This window comes from Mchenga conophoros, linkage group LG5 (genome assembly GCF_057382185.1).
Source record: "Mchenga conophoros isolate Kocher_MC1m ecotype Shallow Benthic linkage group LG5, M_conophoros_male_GT1.1, whole genome shotgun sequence".
Lineage (NCBI taxonomy): Eukaryota > Metazoa > Chordata > Actinopteri > Cichliformes > Cichlidae > Mchenga > Mchenga conophoros.
In genome coordinates, this window is record NC_140530.1 from 28438357 (window position 1) to 28457615 (window position 19259).

The 19259-nt window shown below is 39.9% G+C and overlaps 1 protein-coding gene across 12 annotated transcripts in view; it reads right to left on the reverse strand.

The window, feature by feature from the left end:
- Window positions 1-19259, reverse strand: part of ptprt (protein tyrosine phosphatase receptor type T) — a 333988-nt gene that overhangs the window by 168131 nt on the left and 146598 nt on the right. For all 12 annotated transcript variants that reach the window (XM_085274701.1, XM_085274699.1, XM_085274700.1 and 9 more), the window contains exons 9-10: window positions 10537-10652; window positions 9377-9557 (exon numbers count right to left, since the gene is read on the reverse strand). In XM_085274701.1, coding sequence (XP_085130827.1) covers window positions 9377-9557; window positions 10537-10652 — 297 coding nt within the window. The remainder of the gene's footprint in view (window positions 1-9376; window positions 9558-10536; window positions 10653-19259) is intronic.

Here is a 19259-nt window from a genome sequence, read left to right on the forward strand (position 1 = left end):
CTAAGATGAATGGGAGACAGACAAGCTGTAATAATGTCATGTAGAGATACATCTTGAAGCACCCTGTAGTCAGGGAATAATGGAACAACTGCTGAGATTAAAAAAAAGACAGCAGCCACTGAGATTTTCTTGGGCTATGGGCAGATTTTCTGGCTCACTGCTGGGAACGCTACACCCAAATCAAACTCACTGGAATGAAAAGCCTCAAACATAAAATTTTATTAGCTTACAAAGTCAATTACCAATTCAATGTCAATGGACCAACTGTCTCTAGTAAGGGAGAAACTTTTATCTGTGTTAATGATTTGATTCAAAGTTCAGCAAGACGCGCATTTTGTGTATTTATCATTTAAGGATATTTTACAGTAAATGATCTCTTCTTCCAGACATTTGGTATCCATCCTGTTCTTTGATTGTGATGAACACATCTTTACTTTCAACCCTTAAGTTCAACTAAGATCAGTTGACTGTATTGACACTTGCTCAGAAGATGTGATTTCTTCTGGATTTATTAATCTCAAGGTGAATTAGTTTACTATCTGTTAGTCTATTATAAAGCAATGTCCTCAATGCTTTAGTTTTTAATTAATCAAAACTGTTTAATGATTGTGTTGTGAATTAAGAAATTCTGCCAATGGAATATTTGAATAACTGATGGACTAAATCTGATCACTGATCACAAATATTTTATTATGGACTGCAGTTTTTTTTTGAAAAATAAAAACTGTGTTTCCGAACAGCTTGAGTACACTGCATTTCAAATCCAATGAGTTGGAGTGAAGTGAATGGTTATCGGTGTAAAAGGTTGTTAATCAAATTATAAACTGTGGGGTCAAAAGATACTGAGCAATGAGGATCCTGTCTGTACAGGAAAGCGCAGACAGGACTACTTGTGTTGACAGTTGACTCATTAAAATCTACCTAGTAACAAGAGTGTGAGTGTATCAGTGGGGTTTTCAGGATGAGGCAGGCTTTCACATGTCTTCATGGAGGTACACAGACAGAGAAGAGGTGTCAGACATCTCATCTGGGAGTGAAGCTGTCAAACAGTCGAACTCACCAATTCACATAAAAGCAGAAACACGCAGTTACACACAGACACATGCACTAGACCCTTGAACACAATACTTACACACAGTTGCACGTACATACACTGAGGGGTGTGAATTGCTCTAAATGATAAGAAGAAAGAGACAGTGTGCCAGAAGGGACAACCAACTGCAATGTGCAAGAATTCATGTGTGCTTCTATGTGTGCATTTGTGTCTGTGTGCATACTTGTTACTCTTGGTTTGGACATCTTTAATCTCTTTCTCTAGTCTCATTTTAGGAAGCTAGTTCCCAAAACATAAATCAGTAAGCTTTGCTGCCAAGTCCTGCTTTTGTTTAGGTCAAGGACAGGATAAGGCCTTTAACTTCAGATTTTTCTTTCCACCTTTCATTTTTACTTCATGGCTACTTACTATTTACGTACATATATGAGTAGAGTTTTACAGTTTAGAGAAAAATGTCATATATATTTGTAATATTCTGGATATTTATAATTGAGCTTTTTGTATATATTAGAGTCATTTCTTAAATTTTGTAACTTTGTAATATATTGTATTATTTATTTTAGTCCAGTCTGTTACTGTTCTTATGGTCTTGGAGCAACTGACACTACAATGTTTTCTTAGGGATTATTAAAGTATTCTGAATCTGATTCTGATCATTTATTGTATGTTGACCTTAATTCTGATTGATCTTGGATGAACATAATGTTGGCTTACATAAAAGTTAAGCTTGTGTTGGTTTTGGACTCACTGTAAGTCATTGTGAATAGCAGTGTTGGGTAAATGCCTGTGCGGTAAGGCAGAAATGAGTCTGACAACTGCAGGACTCTTTTACAGTTGCCTCAGTCTGATGCCCCTCAACTGACAAAAAGCATTTTGGAAAAAAAATTCTGCAAAGTTCCACCATTTACAGCCACAAATTGAATCTAACAAAGATGGATGTGCCACAGCTAGTTCTTTTACACTTGAGAATTGGCTGCCATTATCCATCTCTCTCTATAACATCCAACAGTTTAAGGAAAACCCACAGTATGGGAAGTTTCCAACCTTTTCTGCTATTTTTAAAGCCATAAAACAGTGACATGACAAACACAACAAAGACCAGTCCTTCTGAGGTTGAAAGGGTTATATTTAAAAACTCCACACTTATCCACATTTCAATGCCCAATATTTAAAAATATTAAAGTTATTTTGTTGTTTTGGCCCCTTTTTGGCTGTTAGAAGATTAAAAGAATTTCCTACATTTCCTACAAAACATTTCCTAAAAATATACTTAAATGAAAGGGTGGCTGTGTTGCAATAAATGAAATTTATTGCAACACAGCTGCTCACACCTATAGGTTATTAAATACAGATATTTGTGTTATTATTTCTTATATGAGAAAATAACAGGTTAGAGGATAATGTAACAAAAGTATGACCATTTATCGGTTACATTAAAAATTATGGCTCATGACTCCAAACCTCAGAGTTAATGTTTTATACCTTAAAAACCCCCAAAGATCAGAGCACAACAATGGCACATGGAAAAATAACAAAGATTATTGGAAACAATTTTTTCACTAAAATTCATTCACAAAGTATTCTGACTCACAGCTACTGAGATGCACAACAGAAAGCACACAGACTAGTAAACTATCAGACAAGTCTGACAGGAATATTTTGATTAGTAATTCTGAGGTGTTGATTAAGGGCCCAGCCTGTGGAGCATATCAAATTACCCTAACAAAGAAATCCAATTAATTGCTGCCATTTTTATTCAACACCTTATCACTCACTTCTGTGTCTGTGTGTGCACTCTCATCTTTTATGATGCACAGTGTCTACCTGAAAATCGTTGGATGTTTGTGTGGTACTTCTGTGTGTTGTCTCTGCGGTCTGTGTATGTGCACGTGTGTATACCAGGTTTGCATATCTGTGTGGGGACCACAATTGAAAGTTCACTATACTTGTGGGGACCAACAGCCTTTATGAAGACGACATCCCCATCCCCACAGGTTTGAAGGAATTTTTGGAAACTCAAAATGTAGTTTTAGTGTCAAAGTTACAGTTAGGTTTGGGTCAGGGTCAGGCATTCATTTTTGATGGTTTTTGTTAGGGGTAAGCGACTATGGAAAGCGTTATGTCAATTAGATGTCCCCACAAAGATATGAAAACACAACTGTGTGTGTGAATGCACGTGAGGAGCCTTCTGTTACTCACAGTGTGTACCATGACATCTGTGTATGCTGCTTTCCAGTGTGTGCATGACTCACATGACAAACCCCCGTATCTGCTGTGGTTTGCATGTGTTTGTGTGTTCCTGTGTACCTCGGGGGCTTGGACAGAAGAATACAGACTTCATTGAAAAGATAATGGCAGCTGTAACACATTAATCATAACTTGATTAAGTCCCATCATGCTGCAAGATGAATGGCCTGCTTTATTACGCCAGCAGCTCTCTCTTCTGTGTGTGCCCCTGTCTTGCCATCTCTCTCAATCTTTCTTTTGTATTCACATTTTTTGTCTCTTAACCCTCTCTTGCTTTCTAAGTTTGGCTCAAATTATCTTTATTGGCATGAAATAAATCTCTGCATTTTATCCCTGGCTTTCATTTGTCTTGCGCCCTTTATTATGCAACAGACCTGATTGTTTATATGAAAATTTTGACTTTTAATCTTTGTCAGTGTTTCATCTTGTAGCAGCCTGTGATTTTGTGATTATCTCAACTATAACTATGTAAGAGTGAAGTAAATACTCTTGTAGTCACTATTCACTTTGAGCTATTTTTTCCATAACAGTGCTTTCTTTTTGTTTTTAACATAAACAACTACATTTTTTTTCTTGCAGGGAGGGGGGGGGGGGGGGGGGGGGGCGGCGGGGGAATTATTTAGTGTTATGTAGTGTGTTTTTTTACATGTTGTTCAACACAGATTCTTAGCTTCCAGGGGAACAAATAAACTCATCTTGACAAATGGCAAACAAGCAAGGTTTACTAGCAGTAGTGCAGGATTCAGTTTTCATTGTGATACAAGGATTTAGGACAGATACATATTTGCAGTTATAATTAGAAACCCCTCAGAAAGTACAAGGGCAAGATTTGAATCATTTGAAAAACTTCTTTTTGGCAATCAGACCACAAATAATCCCCTTCATTAAAGCCAATGTTTTATCCATGTGAAAATTCCTATTCCTATGTATACAGTGGGAAAAATAATTATTTGATTCCATCCTGAAGTTTTCTCACTTACAAAGAAATTAACTCTTTATTTAACTCTGTTTTTATGGTAGTTTCATTTTAGAGGAAAGAAGCAGAATAATGACCGAAATTTTTTTTTTTTTTTATTTGCTCTTACTTCAAAATAGCAGCTACAAACCCAGACACTAACAATGACTAAAAGTCATTATTGCCATATAAACAATCAGGTCTGTTATGTAATAAAAAAGCCCAAAACAAATGAGAGCCAGGGATGAAATGCAGAGATTTATTTCATGCATGATAATCTGAACTGAATTAATACATTTCTTTTAAGAACAAACCAGCATAAAATTAAAATCAGTTCAATCCTTTGGAGGTAAACAAACTTAGCAGGGAATCAAATCAATATTTCCTCCACTGTATGCATCTAATCTATGGAATATTAAATGTTAAATGATTCCGTTAACATTTTATATACACAGTAGCGTCTCGTTAATTTTTTAACCTGATCTAAAGTTGTCAATAATGGTAAATACGATTATGCCAAAATACTCGTTCTATTGTCATGTAAAGATTTTGTCCTGTAGGATTAGAAAATTTGACTTTTACATCAAATAAAAGTATAAGAATGATTAAAAGCACGTTAATGTAAATGCACTTCTACAACTTTAAACGTGCTCTGATAAACTGCCTTCCTGAAAAGTGAAGCTCTGAAGAAAACAAACAAAAAACAGAGCTGCTATCTTTTTTTCCTTCTACTCTGATCTTAAACAAGAACCGTACTGTGATGGTAACAGGATGATGTCATCTCAATTGCTGTCATTATAGTCTGTGTGAGGAGATCTTTCTCTTTAACAGTGGTTTGGATATTTGTGCACATATAAACAAAGGGATTTAAGGTTACCATATTTATTACCCGTTTGTCGTGTAGTCATTGGCACAACACCCGAATAGATGGAACTGTCAGGGGTGATCCTGGCTCAAGAGTTGGGTGTTCCTCTTGTAATCGGAAGGTTGCCGGTTCGAGCCCCAGCTCAGACAGTCTCGGTCGTTGTGTCCTTGGGCAAGACACTTCACCTACTGCCTACTGGTGTTGGCCAGAGGGGCCGATGGCGCGATATGGCAGCCTCGCCTCTGTCAGTCTGCCCCAGGGCAGCTGTGGCTACAACTGTAGCTTGCCTTCACCAGTGTATGAATGTGAGAGTGAATGAATAGCGGTATTGTAAAGTGCTTTGAGGGGTCCCGAAAAGCGCTATATAAATGCAATCCATTATTATTATCATTATAACTGTAGTACTATAGAATTAGTACCCATACACTCTTCCTCACTCTAAAAACAACATATTGTTTCTGTCCATCTCTCTTTCATTCAGATCCAGTTCACAGTCCTCAAACTGTAAATGTGGTGGATGTCAGAGCCGCCATAATATGATGCCCAAATGCCTTCTATGATCGCCTTTGACTCCTATGCATTACTGAGTTGAGGATGAAAATTATGGCTATACTAAAGACAGCCACACACCCACGAATACACTTACAAACAAAGTCCATAAGAGATGCTTAGAGATATTAACAGAGCTCTACTCACAAGCCCTTCTACTAATATTACAGAAATCAATGAGTAATAACTACCACTGTCACAGTAATCCAAGAAACACCGGGGTATAAAGATCAAGAATGTGTGCACAAACAGCTCCCCATATAGAAGACATCTGGACACTGAAATCAAGGAATCCTGCAAAGACATTAGAACATTAAGAGAGGAGCCGAAGAGCATTATGACAGCATTATGTCACTGGGACCCAAGGGGGACCCATGCAGACTCACAGATCCACTTAACAAGAACAACAAGATTTCCATAAGTGATGCTATAGAGAGTGCCAAACAAAGGATCACGTCTCTGGCCACCAGGCCAAAGAGATATACCAGAAAGGCAAGGGTCAACAGAATTCTTCCCTCTTTACAACATGTTTTTTTTTCTCCTGGGCATCACAGTAACCAGTAGGCAAGCACAGCTAAGAAAGAAACTGGAAACAGCACCAGAGGGTCAAAGTACCAGCTACTAGTTGATACAGTAATATACCTCTCTTAAGACCAGGGAGTCAAACTGAGGACCACCTGAATTGACTACAAGACAAGCTACAACTCAGCCAGTTGAGTCCTTCATCTGTAGGTCATTAGGTTTCCGGAGGGCAGGTTAGTGGACATGCAGGACAGTTACAAGTACCTAAGAAAGTAACGGACATTAAGAAAACTAACCAGGAACTAGAAAAGCAAAAGCAAAATGACACAGAAACTCTGATAATGGAAACACGTGAACGCTCCCTAAACACCAGATTGATAGAGGCCACAGCCAACAGGACTGAATATGGATTAGAAGTCCCGATGTGAGGTGGTCAAAAACAACAGGCACTTTAGGAACCGAGCTTGAGGAACACAAACATAGTAGTGATTAAGTTACTGCCCTGGCATGATGTGATGTAGTGGGAACCTGCCTCTGTTTGACAGTGAAAGGCAAGGTCCTAATTTTTATCTGCTTTAGTCTTATGTAGCTTTTAATAGTTTTATCTATATAGAGAATTTTAAGAAGTGATTTACATCTTGTGTACAGTGGCTGTAGTTATAGGCATCATTCTTGTTAAGTGAGATGATGGAAAACATTAGTATTACTTCATTACTCCGGTCATTGTACAGAACCTCTTTCTGCCGATCCTTTTATCAAGGAGCAATGGCTTTGATAAGCAATGCTTATCAAATAGCATATACAATACTGGATCGTAACTCTCTTTGAAAGGTAGCAATGTCATATTAGCTATTTTTAAAGAAAGTTTCACAAGTTGCCTCAGCAGTCTTGTTGTTGCTTCTTCTGTAATTGTTATTATAATTTGTAGACAACTTTAGGTTAGAAAGGCACATTTTGCAAAGTGCTTATAAATGGTAGTCCAGCCAGTTTATGAGAAAATCAGTATTCAAGCCAAATATAATCAAAGAGAGTAAACATGAAAAACCTTTATCTTCTTAGCAGCACGACAGTAAGAAACTGTTTTTCTTTTTCTACACTAATAGGTGTGTCAGCCTAATAGTGGTGGTCTCCTCACAGTGAGCTAAAGCTAAAACATTCATGACTTAATATGATTTGATAGACTGTGTGTATGTGCATGTTAATATGCTATAATCTGAAAGGTAAAACAATTAAAGAGGGCATTATTAAAATTGCTCTTATCCTGAGATTACTTTCACAAACTAGGAGAGCATGGTCCTTGTGAGTAAGCGAAAAGTAATTTCATGTCTTAATTGCAAATCCCCAAACACAGGCTCAAGTTTATTTCCATTTTATAGTATGAGCACAATAAAAAAAATGGAAAACCATATATGTTTATGCATGTGCATGTGAGAGAGCAAAAGCTTCACTCACAGGAGCCCCAGCTCTATAAAGCTATTACCATACAAACAGTAATTAGCCTCCATGTGAACAATTGCTGTTCTGTTCCCTAATTACTGAATTACAACCAGGAGATTAACGATGGTTAAATAAAAAACAATTAAGAACAAAACAATTAAGCCTTTTTCCCCTACCCCCTCGAAGCCATTGGTACTCCCCAGTCATGTTAGTTTTTTTTATTTTAAGGGTTCAGGCAACTTATATTATCCGTGTGCTCGTCTAGCAAAGGTAGGAATTTCAGACTGAGATGTGATGTTCCCCAGAAGCTAAATTCAGAGAATATTAGTTATGAGATCAGGAGAAGAACAGTGAGCCCTGAGGAGGGCGGGAAAGAGATAAGAGATTTGGGATCATTAGAACAATGTTTTTATCCTGCTTATCAGGCACTGCTCTAATGCTATTCCACTTTATCGCAGGCATGTTGTTGAGAGAAATGTGAAGCATCAATGAATTATTACTAGCTGTGGCGAGGGTATACACTATGTTCTGAATTAGTAGAACATGGAGCCCTCTAGAAAGAAAAGGAAGGAACAAGTTTAAAATGTGGTTGTTTAGAAATAACTCCTACCAAATAATGCATGCTTTTAGGCTCCAAAGTATGTACTATAAAAAAAATCCTGTTCAAAAGTCTACTGCTAAGACATCCATGTTTATTGTGTAATTTGAACATGGCAAAGATCAAACCTGTGTGAGTGTATTTTTACTTTATTTGTAATTGTTGTTCTGTTTCCTTAATGCAGTCTCATGGATTACTTTACTTTCTGATTATTGCTGATATAAAAATTCTGTGTGACGTTTGTGAGTCTTATTATAAGCAACCACATTAATAACTTTTGTTTGAAACAACTGTTTTACATTTGCGATTTATAACCCGGGAAACAAACAATCTGGGATCATGTTTTATTTGTCTTTACAGAATGCACCTGGTCTCTTCCTGTTAATAGGCTGTCCTATTAACAGACCTATTGTCAACCATTTATCTAACTTAAGGTTCAAATTTTCCTTGAAATAAAATCATGCTTATTTCTCCCAGGACAAAGTCAGAGGATTTGTCCCAGGAATAGCTGACTTCAGGCCTGGACTGGTAATCTAGCACACCGAACACTTTCCCGGCAGGCTAACGCACTTTTGGACCAATAGGCTTCGTACTGGCTGTACAAGAACTGACAGCAGCCCATTCGTTCATTTTCATTACTGACACTGGATTGTCCCATCTCTTAATGCAACAGGCCACTCCCCTACATTTGCTGTGCACTCATGCACCATGTAGAAAACATTTTGTCAGGAAGAAGGGGCGAGAAGGTGGAGCTGGAAAGCTGAGAGAAAACAATAAAAAGAAACTACAATGAATGCAGCAAAATGTGTCAAATTGCACCATGAACAGTAGTACCAACAACAAGTAGTAAGCAGGCCTCACAGACACAGGAGGTTGCTGCTGCTAGCACCATTCAGGTAAAATGAATGGCTATGACCATGAGCCGTTGCTAATTTCTAACTTTTATTCATGCTGCTTTTAATTAATGTCACATGCTGCAGTGCAACTAAGAAATAACCCAACAACAACTGTACCAACCTGGTTAAATGCCAGTGCCCATTTCTTGTCCCCGTCCAGCCCTGCTGTCTGGTAATATGTTGGCTCAATATTACATTATAAAGTATGCTAATAAACATGCTTATACATTTTTCCAATCGGGCTTTCACTCACCATCCTCCTCCGTCTGTTTGACTATCTCTTCACTCTCCTTGCTGCCCTCAGGGTTGGCCAGGACAAGCCGCAGCCTAACGGTCACAAATGGCCTCAGTCCCCTCAAAGTGTAATGTGATGATGTTTGGATTAATTCTTCAGCTACAAACTCCTGCTGGTTGAACACGTACTGGTACTGCACCTGGAAAGCACAAGAAGAAACATGGGAGATTTTGCTTTTTGGTTAACAATAATAGTGACAAATCCAGAGCTGCCCTCATGTAATATGCTTGGGAAATATTAATAAAATGATAACAATATAGTAAAAAAAAGTCAGGAGTCTGATGTCTGTGAAGGTTCTCAGTCATCCAGGTCATCCAGGTCATCGTAGTCATCGTGTTCACATTAGCAAATGTTAAGCTCACCCGAAACCTTGGCTGATTGTGACCTACACCCGTTTTCACACCTTGGCTCATGTGATTAGGTAGAGGATCATTAGGGGCTCCATTAGGAGGTACCTTCACAGGGCTTAAATCTGGGACTCTCCACCATTTGACCCTAGAACTGAGGAAGCTGCTCGGATGAGAGGTGAAACATCTTCAAGCAACTTCAAGAAGACCAGACGCTTTTCTTCCCAAGCTCCTTAGACTCAGGGGTCTGATCTTTGTAGCATACAATAAGAGGATCTGGAGACTCACAGTTTGAGTCTACTAGGGGAAGGGTCAATGTAAATCAATGTCAATGTAAATGTTTCAATGGTAAAACATTTATTTCTATGTGGTCTCTATCAGGACGGCTATCCATAGGGGAAAAGGAGCTACTGAGTGATTCCGTGAGTAATGTGCGAATCGCCTCTGGGACGTCCTGTGTTTGACACCACTTTCCACCGCAATCATCAAAACATTAGATAAGGTCATATCTCTTGAAAGAATGTTCTATCCAAAGCATGGACAAAAACTGTGACAAGTCCTCAGGTCAGCTTTCGGCCAGTTACAACATGCATTCCCCTGCTCTCGTTCCCACATTTCCCATCTATCATCAAACTATCATAAAAAACAGAAAGATATGAAAAATAATAAAGTTAACTGGCAGTTGATTTTTTTTCCATAAACTCTGCTCCCGGTCCTTATTAATTCCACATAATACCCTAAAGGTGGAGAATAAATAATGGTTGTGCTTACCGTCAGATTGTAGCTGTGGCAGCGTGTCACAGCATACCCAAAAGTCTCCCATTGTACTGTCAGCTGGCGGGCTCTGACATCCACCACATTGACATTTTGAGGACCGTGAACTGGATCTGAATGAAACAGAGATGGACAGAAACAATAGCTTGTTCTTAGAGTGAGCTGGAGGAACAGCAGCCTCAAGCAAGGAAAGAGTGTATGGGTACTAATTCCATAGTACTACAGTTCCATCTATTTGACTTAAAAAGGGGGTAAAATACACTCCCTGGAAGATTTTGTTGGCTTCTAAACTACAGTTTGCAGGTCAACTCAATGCTGCTGATTTCAACCAAGTATTTTTTTTTTAAATCAAGCTTGCAAGCTCTGGCATTTACCAGATTCAGTTAGTCAATTTATTCACTGACAATAATGGCAAGGAAATTATGACAGGCCATAAAAGGCTTTTAAAAGGTTCACAGGTCCTCACCTCTCATCTGTTAAATAACAGACATTCTGCCTCACCACTAGGCAGTGCTACGACATTACAAAGTTCAGATTCAGGGTATAATGACACAAGTCTTAATCTGCAGACATTAGGAGTTGCATTACTTCCTTTGAATACTCAGTCTCTCGCTCTCTCTCACTCACACACACATCCAGAGTGTCACTATAAAGGGCATTTAATTGATTACTTTTGCATTAATTACTTGTAGACCTTCCATAAGCACAACGTGGCAAACCTGTAAAATGTGAAAGAAATATTCAAACAAACACGTGTAAAATCACAAGCTTACACGAACAACAAGCAACAAGCTCAAATTGGCCCACCTACACCCATGCAGCAAAACAGCTACACACAACAACATATCCCCTCACAGTTTTGTTCTAGCCATATGTTGGGCTCTCATCCCCAGGTTTGTCTTTCACAACTGACTGCACACTAACAAGCTTGTTCAAACTAATCTTTCTTTCTGCCTAATTAGTTTCTATCAGCTAACGATGGCATCCAAAACAGGTCACTGTATAATTAGTGAAGCTATTAAGCATATTTCTCCAATCAAAATGAAAACCATTATTCTAGGTGAGGTTATCTCTAAAAATACACATATTGGAGAAATAATGAATAATCAAATTGATTATTTCAGATACTTGTCAGAAGAAAGAAACACAGCTAATGAATTTTTGGTATTTGAATATCCTTAACTATTATAACCAAGGATTTTACCCTCAGACTTTAAAGATGTAAGGTCAAAACATTTTACTTTTTGAAAATTAGAATGGATACTTAAGTGTAATTGAGTCAGACTTAAAAAAGAAGAAAAAAATATTTTTTTTTGACTTTTCAGGTTTTTCCACAAAACATCTTATTAAAACTCTGCTTACTTGTTTAATTTAGAAAAGCCTATCAAAGTGAAGGCTAAGGTAATAACCTTTGGTCTGATACCAAACGACTGCATGAATGCATCTGAGCGCATTAGAAGATTGTTCAAACAAGCTTCTTAGTATAATGGGACAAGATTAGACCACAGCAGCATGGATAAGCCATCTTAGAGACCATCTTAGACATGAAACATATGTTACAGGACTTCTTGTTGATGACGTTTTATTACTGTTGTTTTTGTGACTTTGGGTGAGACTTTAGGCTCCCTGGGATGCTTTATGGTTTAAAGAGTCTCTGTTTCTACTTAAAAGACCAAAGCCTATGAAGTAATCTACTATTCCTGGATAAAACTGTGGCAGACTGACATTTGGCAGCCAAGAAAGCAGCAGGGGGAAGTAATATAACCAACTTATAGCCCAATCTTCAGGTCAGCACAGCAGGCAATATGCTTTCACACAGCCCACATACTGTCTGCAGAAAATGGGACTTTGCTACATCTGACTGAGACTAATGCAGATGGGCTGATGGGCTACTCGTGCTGTATTTGTATTTTATTGAAGAAAAAAAAATTTGCAGGTCAACGTGCAGCATTTGGGATACAAGGGCCGCCCACTTAAAGTTAACTTGCTTTTTACCCAACAGGTGATAATCACTTGTCTATTTGTCAGCAGCAGGACATTTGGCAAAATTTCATGTGAATTTTCTTCAAATGTGTTTTGAAATGTAGTGTGATGACAAAGTCAGATCAAAAGTGAACAGTGATGCTCACCTTATTTCCCTATTTTCCACTGCATTAAATCAATATTATCTTTATTATGAGGTTGATGATAAGTTGAATCTGCCTCCTCATGGCTTCATGTCACAAGCTGTCTGAGAATGATTTTTAAACTAAAGCACAATGACTCTCCACTTAGAAACACACATGTTTATCCCATCTCCATCCTTTTTCCCCCCAAACTGATCTGTGAAGAACTCTGTATGTATGGAGAGGGCATGGTGGGGAGCAGAATAGACACAGGTGAGCCAGTTTGAACACAGATAAAAACAGAAGTAGCCAAGCTATGTGCAGAGCTGTGTAAATGTAATGACTTAAAAGTATTTTAATTGTTCAGCTGATCTGTCCACCTGTGTTGCTCTCTCACCCACATGCTATTGTGTGCTATATTTAGGGCCCGAGCACCGAGAGTGCGAAGGCCCTATTGTATCTGCTCCGTTTCTTATTAGGGCCCGAGCACCGAGAGTGCGAAGGCCCTATTGTATCTGCTCCGTTTCTTATTATTATTATTAGGGCCCGAGCACTGACTGTGCGAAGGCCCTATTGTATCTGCTCCGTTTCTTATTAGGGCCCGAGCACCGAGAGTGCGAAGGCCCTATTGTATCTGCTCCGTTTCTTATTATTATTATTATTATTATTATTATTATTATTATTATTATTATTATTATTATTATTCACCCCAAACAAGGGCCTTTTTGAGGGCCTAAACATGCTCAAAAACTCATGAAATTTTGCACACATGCCAGGTCTGGTGAAAAATTTTGTATTTTAATGGTTTTACATATGAGCACTGGGAAATGGCTCTAGAGCGCCACCTATGCCTTGTTAAATGCAGCCCTACGACCACATCGTTTGAGCTACATGTATGAAATTTGGCACACATATGTATCATGCCAAGACGAACAAAAAAGTCTGTGGGCCCATTGACGCAAACCCAACAGGAAGTCCGCCATTTGGAAGAGAAGGTGACATTTTGGCTCTAATTTTGCCATTTCCATGCCTCGAACTTTTGCGAACTCCTCCTTGGGGTTTGATTTCATAACCTTCATATTTGTTCAGTGTCAACTACACCCTTGTGCCATGTTAAATTGCGGAGCTTTTGAGTTTTCACAATACTATGAGGCCGTGGCGCCATGGCGAATTTCGATGACTCGCCATGAAAATCTTATTGCCTCTCATTTTGTCATACATTTTCTGACCTTGACCAAAGTGAACACATATGATAAGGCTCCACCCCTGAACATATTTCAACTGCCATATTTGACACCAGGTACAGCGCCACCTAGTGGGAACAGGAAATGTCATGTTTTACACTTTGGGGTACAGTATTGTGATGGGTGACATCTGCAGCCTCAAATTTCTCCAGGAAAGCCTTAAGGAGTTGGTCTTGGGTTACAGTGAAAACTGTGACTTTTCACGAAAGGGTGTGACCCCAGCAGCATGGCGAACTTTGATGTCACGCCATGAAGAAACAAATTAGTATAACTCAATGAAATCCAGTCTGATCAGTACCAGACTTTACAGGCATGATGTCAGACCCGCCCTGAACAGATTGATGTGCCCATTGTCGGAAATACGGACAGCGCCACCTAGTGGCAACAGGAAATGTCATGGCTTTAATTTTGTTGTACTGATTTTCACAGGTTCATCGTGGCCACCTCAAAAGCGGTGAATATCAACATCAGTCCCTCGTGATGCTTCAGTGCAAAAATTGTGACTTTAAACTGAACGGCGCACCCTGGTGGTAACGCGGTTCACCATGAAAGATGAAGTGGCTTTTGAGGGGCTTGGAAAGTTTATAGAGGCTTGAAATTTGGCACACACCTCCAAATGGATGAACGCTTTGTTGGCATGTGATCATTTTCATTGAATAGCGCAAAATGGCTCCACAGCGCCCCCTACAATATTTCAAAACATCAGCCCCTGCTCTGTGTTTCATCTATGAGTCTGACACTTGGTAAGCTTGTGTAAGATATCAAGATGTACAAAAAAGTCTCTTGGAGCAATATCCCAAATCCAACAGGAAGTCAGCCATTTTAAAATTAATGTGTAATTTTGATGACATTTTCCCCCCTTTTCAGGCCTCATACTTTGACGAACTCCTCCAAGGGATTTCATCATATTGAAGCATTCTTCAGTGTGTAGAATCTAAAGACCTTTGTGATGTTAAATTGCGAAGCTTTTTCCGTTCAGGGAAACGGGGTGGTCATGGCGGCACGTAGAGTTTCAATCACTCGCAAAAAGCAGTAATCTGCTGTCACTAAAAAACACCATGTCCAATTTCTCCCAAAGGTCGCAGGTGTGATGAGACTCGAGCTTGGAAATGTTTGTTATGCTATTTGTCAATAATAGTTAGAGCGCCACCTAGTGGCATGACTATAATCCTGGTTGAATAAGATGAAATGTTAGCTGGTGATTAAAAGCATGAAATCCATCAATGTGACATCACATCGGACGTGCCGGTTTGAGGTGTTGGCAGTGGCTCGACGTGCCGGGGGTGCGAGGGCCCTCATAACGCTGCTTGCAGCTTTAATTATTATTATTATTCACCCCAAACAAGGGCCTTTTTGAGGGCCTAAACATGCTCAAAAACTCATGAAATTTTGCAGACATGCCAGGTCTGGTGAAAAATTTTGTATTTTAATGGTTTTACTTATGAGCACTGGGAAATGGCTCTAGAGCGCCACCTATGCCTTGTTAAATGCAGCCCTACGACCACATCGTTTCAGCTACATGTATGAAATTTGGCACACATGTGTATCATGACGAGCCGAACAAAAAAGTCAGTGGGCCCATTGATGCAAACCCAACAGGAAGTCCGCAATTTAGAAGTGAAGGTGACATTTTGGCTCTAATTTTGTCGTTTCCATGCCTCGAACTTTTGCGAACTCCTCCTTGGAAATTGGTCGTATAAGCTTCATATTTGGTCAGTGCCAACTACACCCTTGTGCCATGTTAAATTGCGGAGCTTTTGAGTTTTCACAATACCATGAGGCCGTGGCGCCACGGCGAATTTCGATGACTCGCCATGAAAATCTTATTGCCTCTCATTCTGTCATACATTGTCCGATCTGGACCAAAGAGCACACATTTGATAAGGCTCCAGCCCTGAACATATTTCAACTGCCATATGTGACGTCAGCGACAGCGCCACCTAGTGGGAACAGGAAATGTCATGTTTTACACTTTGGGGTACAGTATAGTGATGGGTGACATCTGCAGCCTCAAATTTCTCCAGGAAAGGCGTAAGGAGTTGGTCTTGGGGTACAGTGAAAACTGTGAATTTTCACGAAAGGGTGTGACCTCAGCAGCATGGCGAACTTTGATGTCACGCCATGAAGAAACAAATTAGTATAACTCAATGAAATCCAGTCTGATCAGTACCAGACTTTACAGGCATGATGTCAGACCCGCCCTGAACAGATTGATGTGCCCATTGTCGGAAATACGGACAGCGCCACCTAGTGGCAACAGGAAATGTCATGGCTTTAATTTTGTTGTACTGATTTTCACAGGTTCATCGTGGCCACCTCAAAAGCGGTGAATATCACCATCAGTCCCTCGTGATGCTTCAGTGCAAAAATTGTGACTTTAAACTGAATGGCGCACCCTGGTGGCAACACTGTTCACCATGAAATATGAAGTGGCTTTTGAGGGGCTTGGAAAGTTTAAAAAGTCTTGAAATTTGGCGCACACCTCCATTGTGCTTAAGGCTTTGTTGTTATGTGATCATTTTCATTGAATAGCGCAAATTGGCTCCACAGCGCCCCCTACAAAATTTCAAAACCACAGCCCCTGCTCTGTGTTCTATGTATGAGTCTGAAACCTGGTAAGCTTATGGAAAATATCAAGATGTACAAAAAAGTCTCTTGGAGCAATATCCCAAATCCAACAGGAAGTCAGCCATTTTAAAATTAATGTGTAATTTTGGCGACATTTTCCCCTCTTTTCAGGCTTCATACTTTGACGAACTCCTCCAAGGGATTTCATCATATTGATCCATTCTCCAGTGTGTGGAATCTAAAGACCTTTGTGATGTTAAATTGCGAAGCTTTTTACGTTCAAGGAAACGGGGTGGTCATAGCGGCACGTGGAGTTTCAATCACTGGCCAAAAAGCAGTAATATGCTGTCACTCAAAAACACAATGTCCAATCTCTCCCAAAGCTCATAGGCGTGATGAGACTCGAGCTCGCAAATGTTTGTTATGCCATTTGTCAGTAATGGTTAGAGCGCCACCTAGTGGGACAACTATAATCATGATTGAATGAGATGAATTGTTAGCTGGTGGTTAAATGCATGAATTACATCAATGTGACATCAGATCGGAGGTGCTGGTTTTAGGTGTTAAGCTTGGCTCGACGCGCCGGGGGTGCGAGGGCCCTCATAACGCTGCTTGCAGCTTTAATTATTATTATTATTATTATTATTATTATTCACCCCAAACAAGGGCCTTTTTGAGGGCCTAAACATGCTCAAAAACTCATGAAATTTTGCACACATGCCAGGTTTGGTGAAAAATTTTGTATTTTAATGGTTTTACATATGAGCACTGGGAAATGGCTCTACAGCGCCACCTATGCCTTGTAAAATGCAGCCCTACGACCACATCGTTTGAGCTACATGTATGAAATTTGGCACACATGTGTATCATGCCAAGACGAACAAAAAAGTCCGTGGGCCCATTGACGCAAACCCAACAGGAAGTCCGCCATTTGGAAGAGAAGGTGACATTTTGGCTCTAATTTTGCCATTTCCATGCCTCGAACTTTAACGAACTCCTCCTTGGGATTTGGTCCTATAAGCTTCAAATTTGGACAGTGTCAACTACACCCTTGTGGCATGTTAAATTGCGGAGCTTTTGAGTTTTCACAATAGTATGAGGCCGTGGCGCCATGGCGAATTTCGATGACTCGCCATGAAAATCTTATTGCCTCTCATTCTGTCATACATGTTCCGATCTGGACCAAAGAGCACACATATGATAAGGCTCCACCCCTGAACATATTTCAACTGCCATATTTGACATCAAGGACAGCGCCACCTAGTGGGAACAGGAAATGTCATGTTTTACACTTTGGGGTACAGTATAGTGATGGGTGACATCTGCAGCCTCAAATTTCTCCAGGAAAGCCTTAAGGAGTTGGTCTTGGGTTACAGTGAAAACTGTGAGTTTTCGCGAAAGGGTGTGACCCCAGCAGCATGGCGAACTTTGATGTCACGCCATGAAGAAACAAATTAGTATAACTCAATGAAATCCAGTCTGATCAGTACCAGACTTTACAGGCATGATGTCAGACCCGCCCTGAACAGATTGATGTGCCCATTGTCGGAAATACGGACAGCGCCACCTAGTGGCAACAGGAAATGTCATGGCTTTAATTTTGTTGTACTGATTTTCACAGGTTCATCTTGGCCACCTCAAAAGCGGTGAATATCACCATCAGTCCCTCGTGATGCTTCAGTGCAAAAATTGTGACTTTAAACTGAACGGCGCACCCTGGTGGCAACGCTGTTCAACATGAAAGATGAAGTGGCTTTTGAGGGTCTTGGCAAGTTTATAGAGGCTTGAAATTTGGCACACACCTCCAAATGGATGAAGGCTTTGTTGGCATGTGATCATTTTCATTAAATAGCGCGAAATTGCTCCACAGCGCCCCCTACAAAATTTCAAAACCACAGCCCCTGCTCTGTGTTCTATGTATGATTCTGAAACCTGGTAAGCTTATAGGAGATATCAAGATGTACAAAAAAGTCTCTTGGTGCAATATCCCAAATCCAACAGGAAGTCAGCCATTTTAAAATTAATGTGCAATTTTGGCAACATTTTCCCCTCTTTTCAGGCATCGTTCTTTGACGAACTCCTCCAAGGGATTTCATCAGATTGGACCGATCTGCAGTTTGTGGAATCTAAAGACCTTTGTGATGTTAAATTGCGAAGCTTTTTACGTCCAGGGAAACGGGGTGGTTATGGCGGCACGTGGAGTTTCAATCACTCGCCAAAAAGCAGTAATCTGCTGTCACTCAAAAACACAATGTCCAATCTCTCCCAAACATCTCAGGTGTGATGAGACTCGAGCTTGGAAGTGTTTGTTATGCCATTTGTACATAATGGTTAGAGCGCCACCTAGTGGAACGACTAACTAATCATGAATGAATGAGTTGAAATGTTAGCTGGTGGTTAAATGCATGAATTCCATCAATGTGACATCAGATCGGACGTGCTGGTTTTAGGTGTTGGGCGTGGCTCGACGCGCCGGGGGTGCGAGGGCCCTCATAACGCTGCTTGCAGCTTTAATTATTATTATTATTATTATTATTATTATTATTCACCCCAAACAAGGGCCTTTTTGAGGGCCTAAACATGCTCAAAAACTCATGAAATTTTGCACACATGCCAGGTCTGGTGAAAAATTTTGTATTTTAATGGTTTTACATATGAGCACTGGGAAATGGCTCTACAGCGCCACCTATGCCTTGTAAAATGCAGCCCTACGACCACATCGTTTGGGCTACATGTATGAAATTTGGCACACATGTGTATAATGCCAAGACGAACAAAAAAGTCAGTGGGCCCATTGACGCAA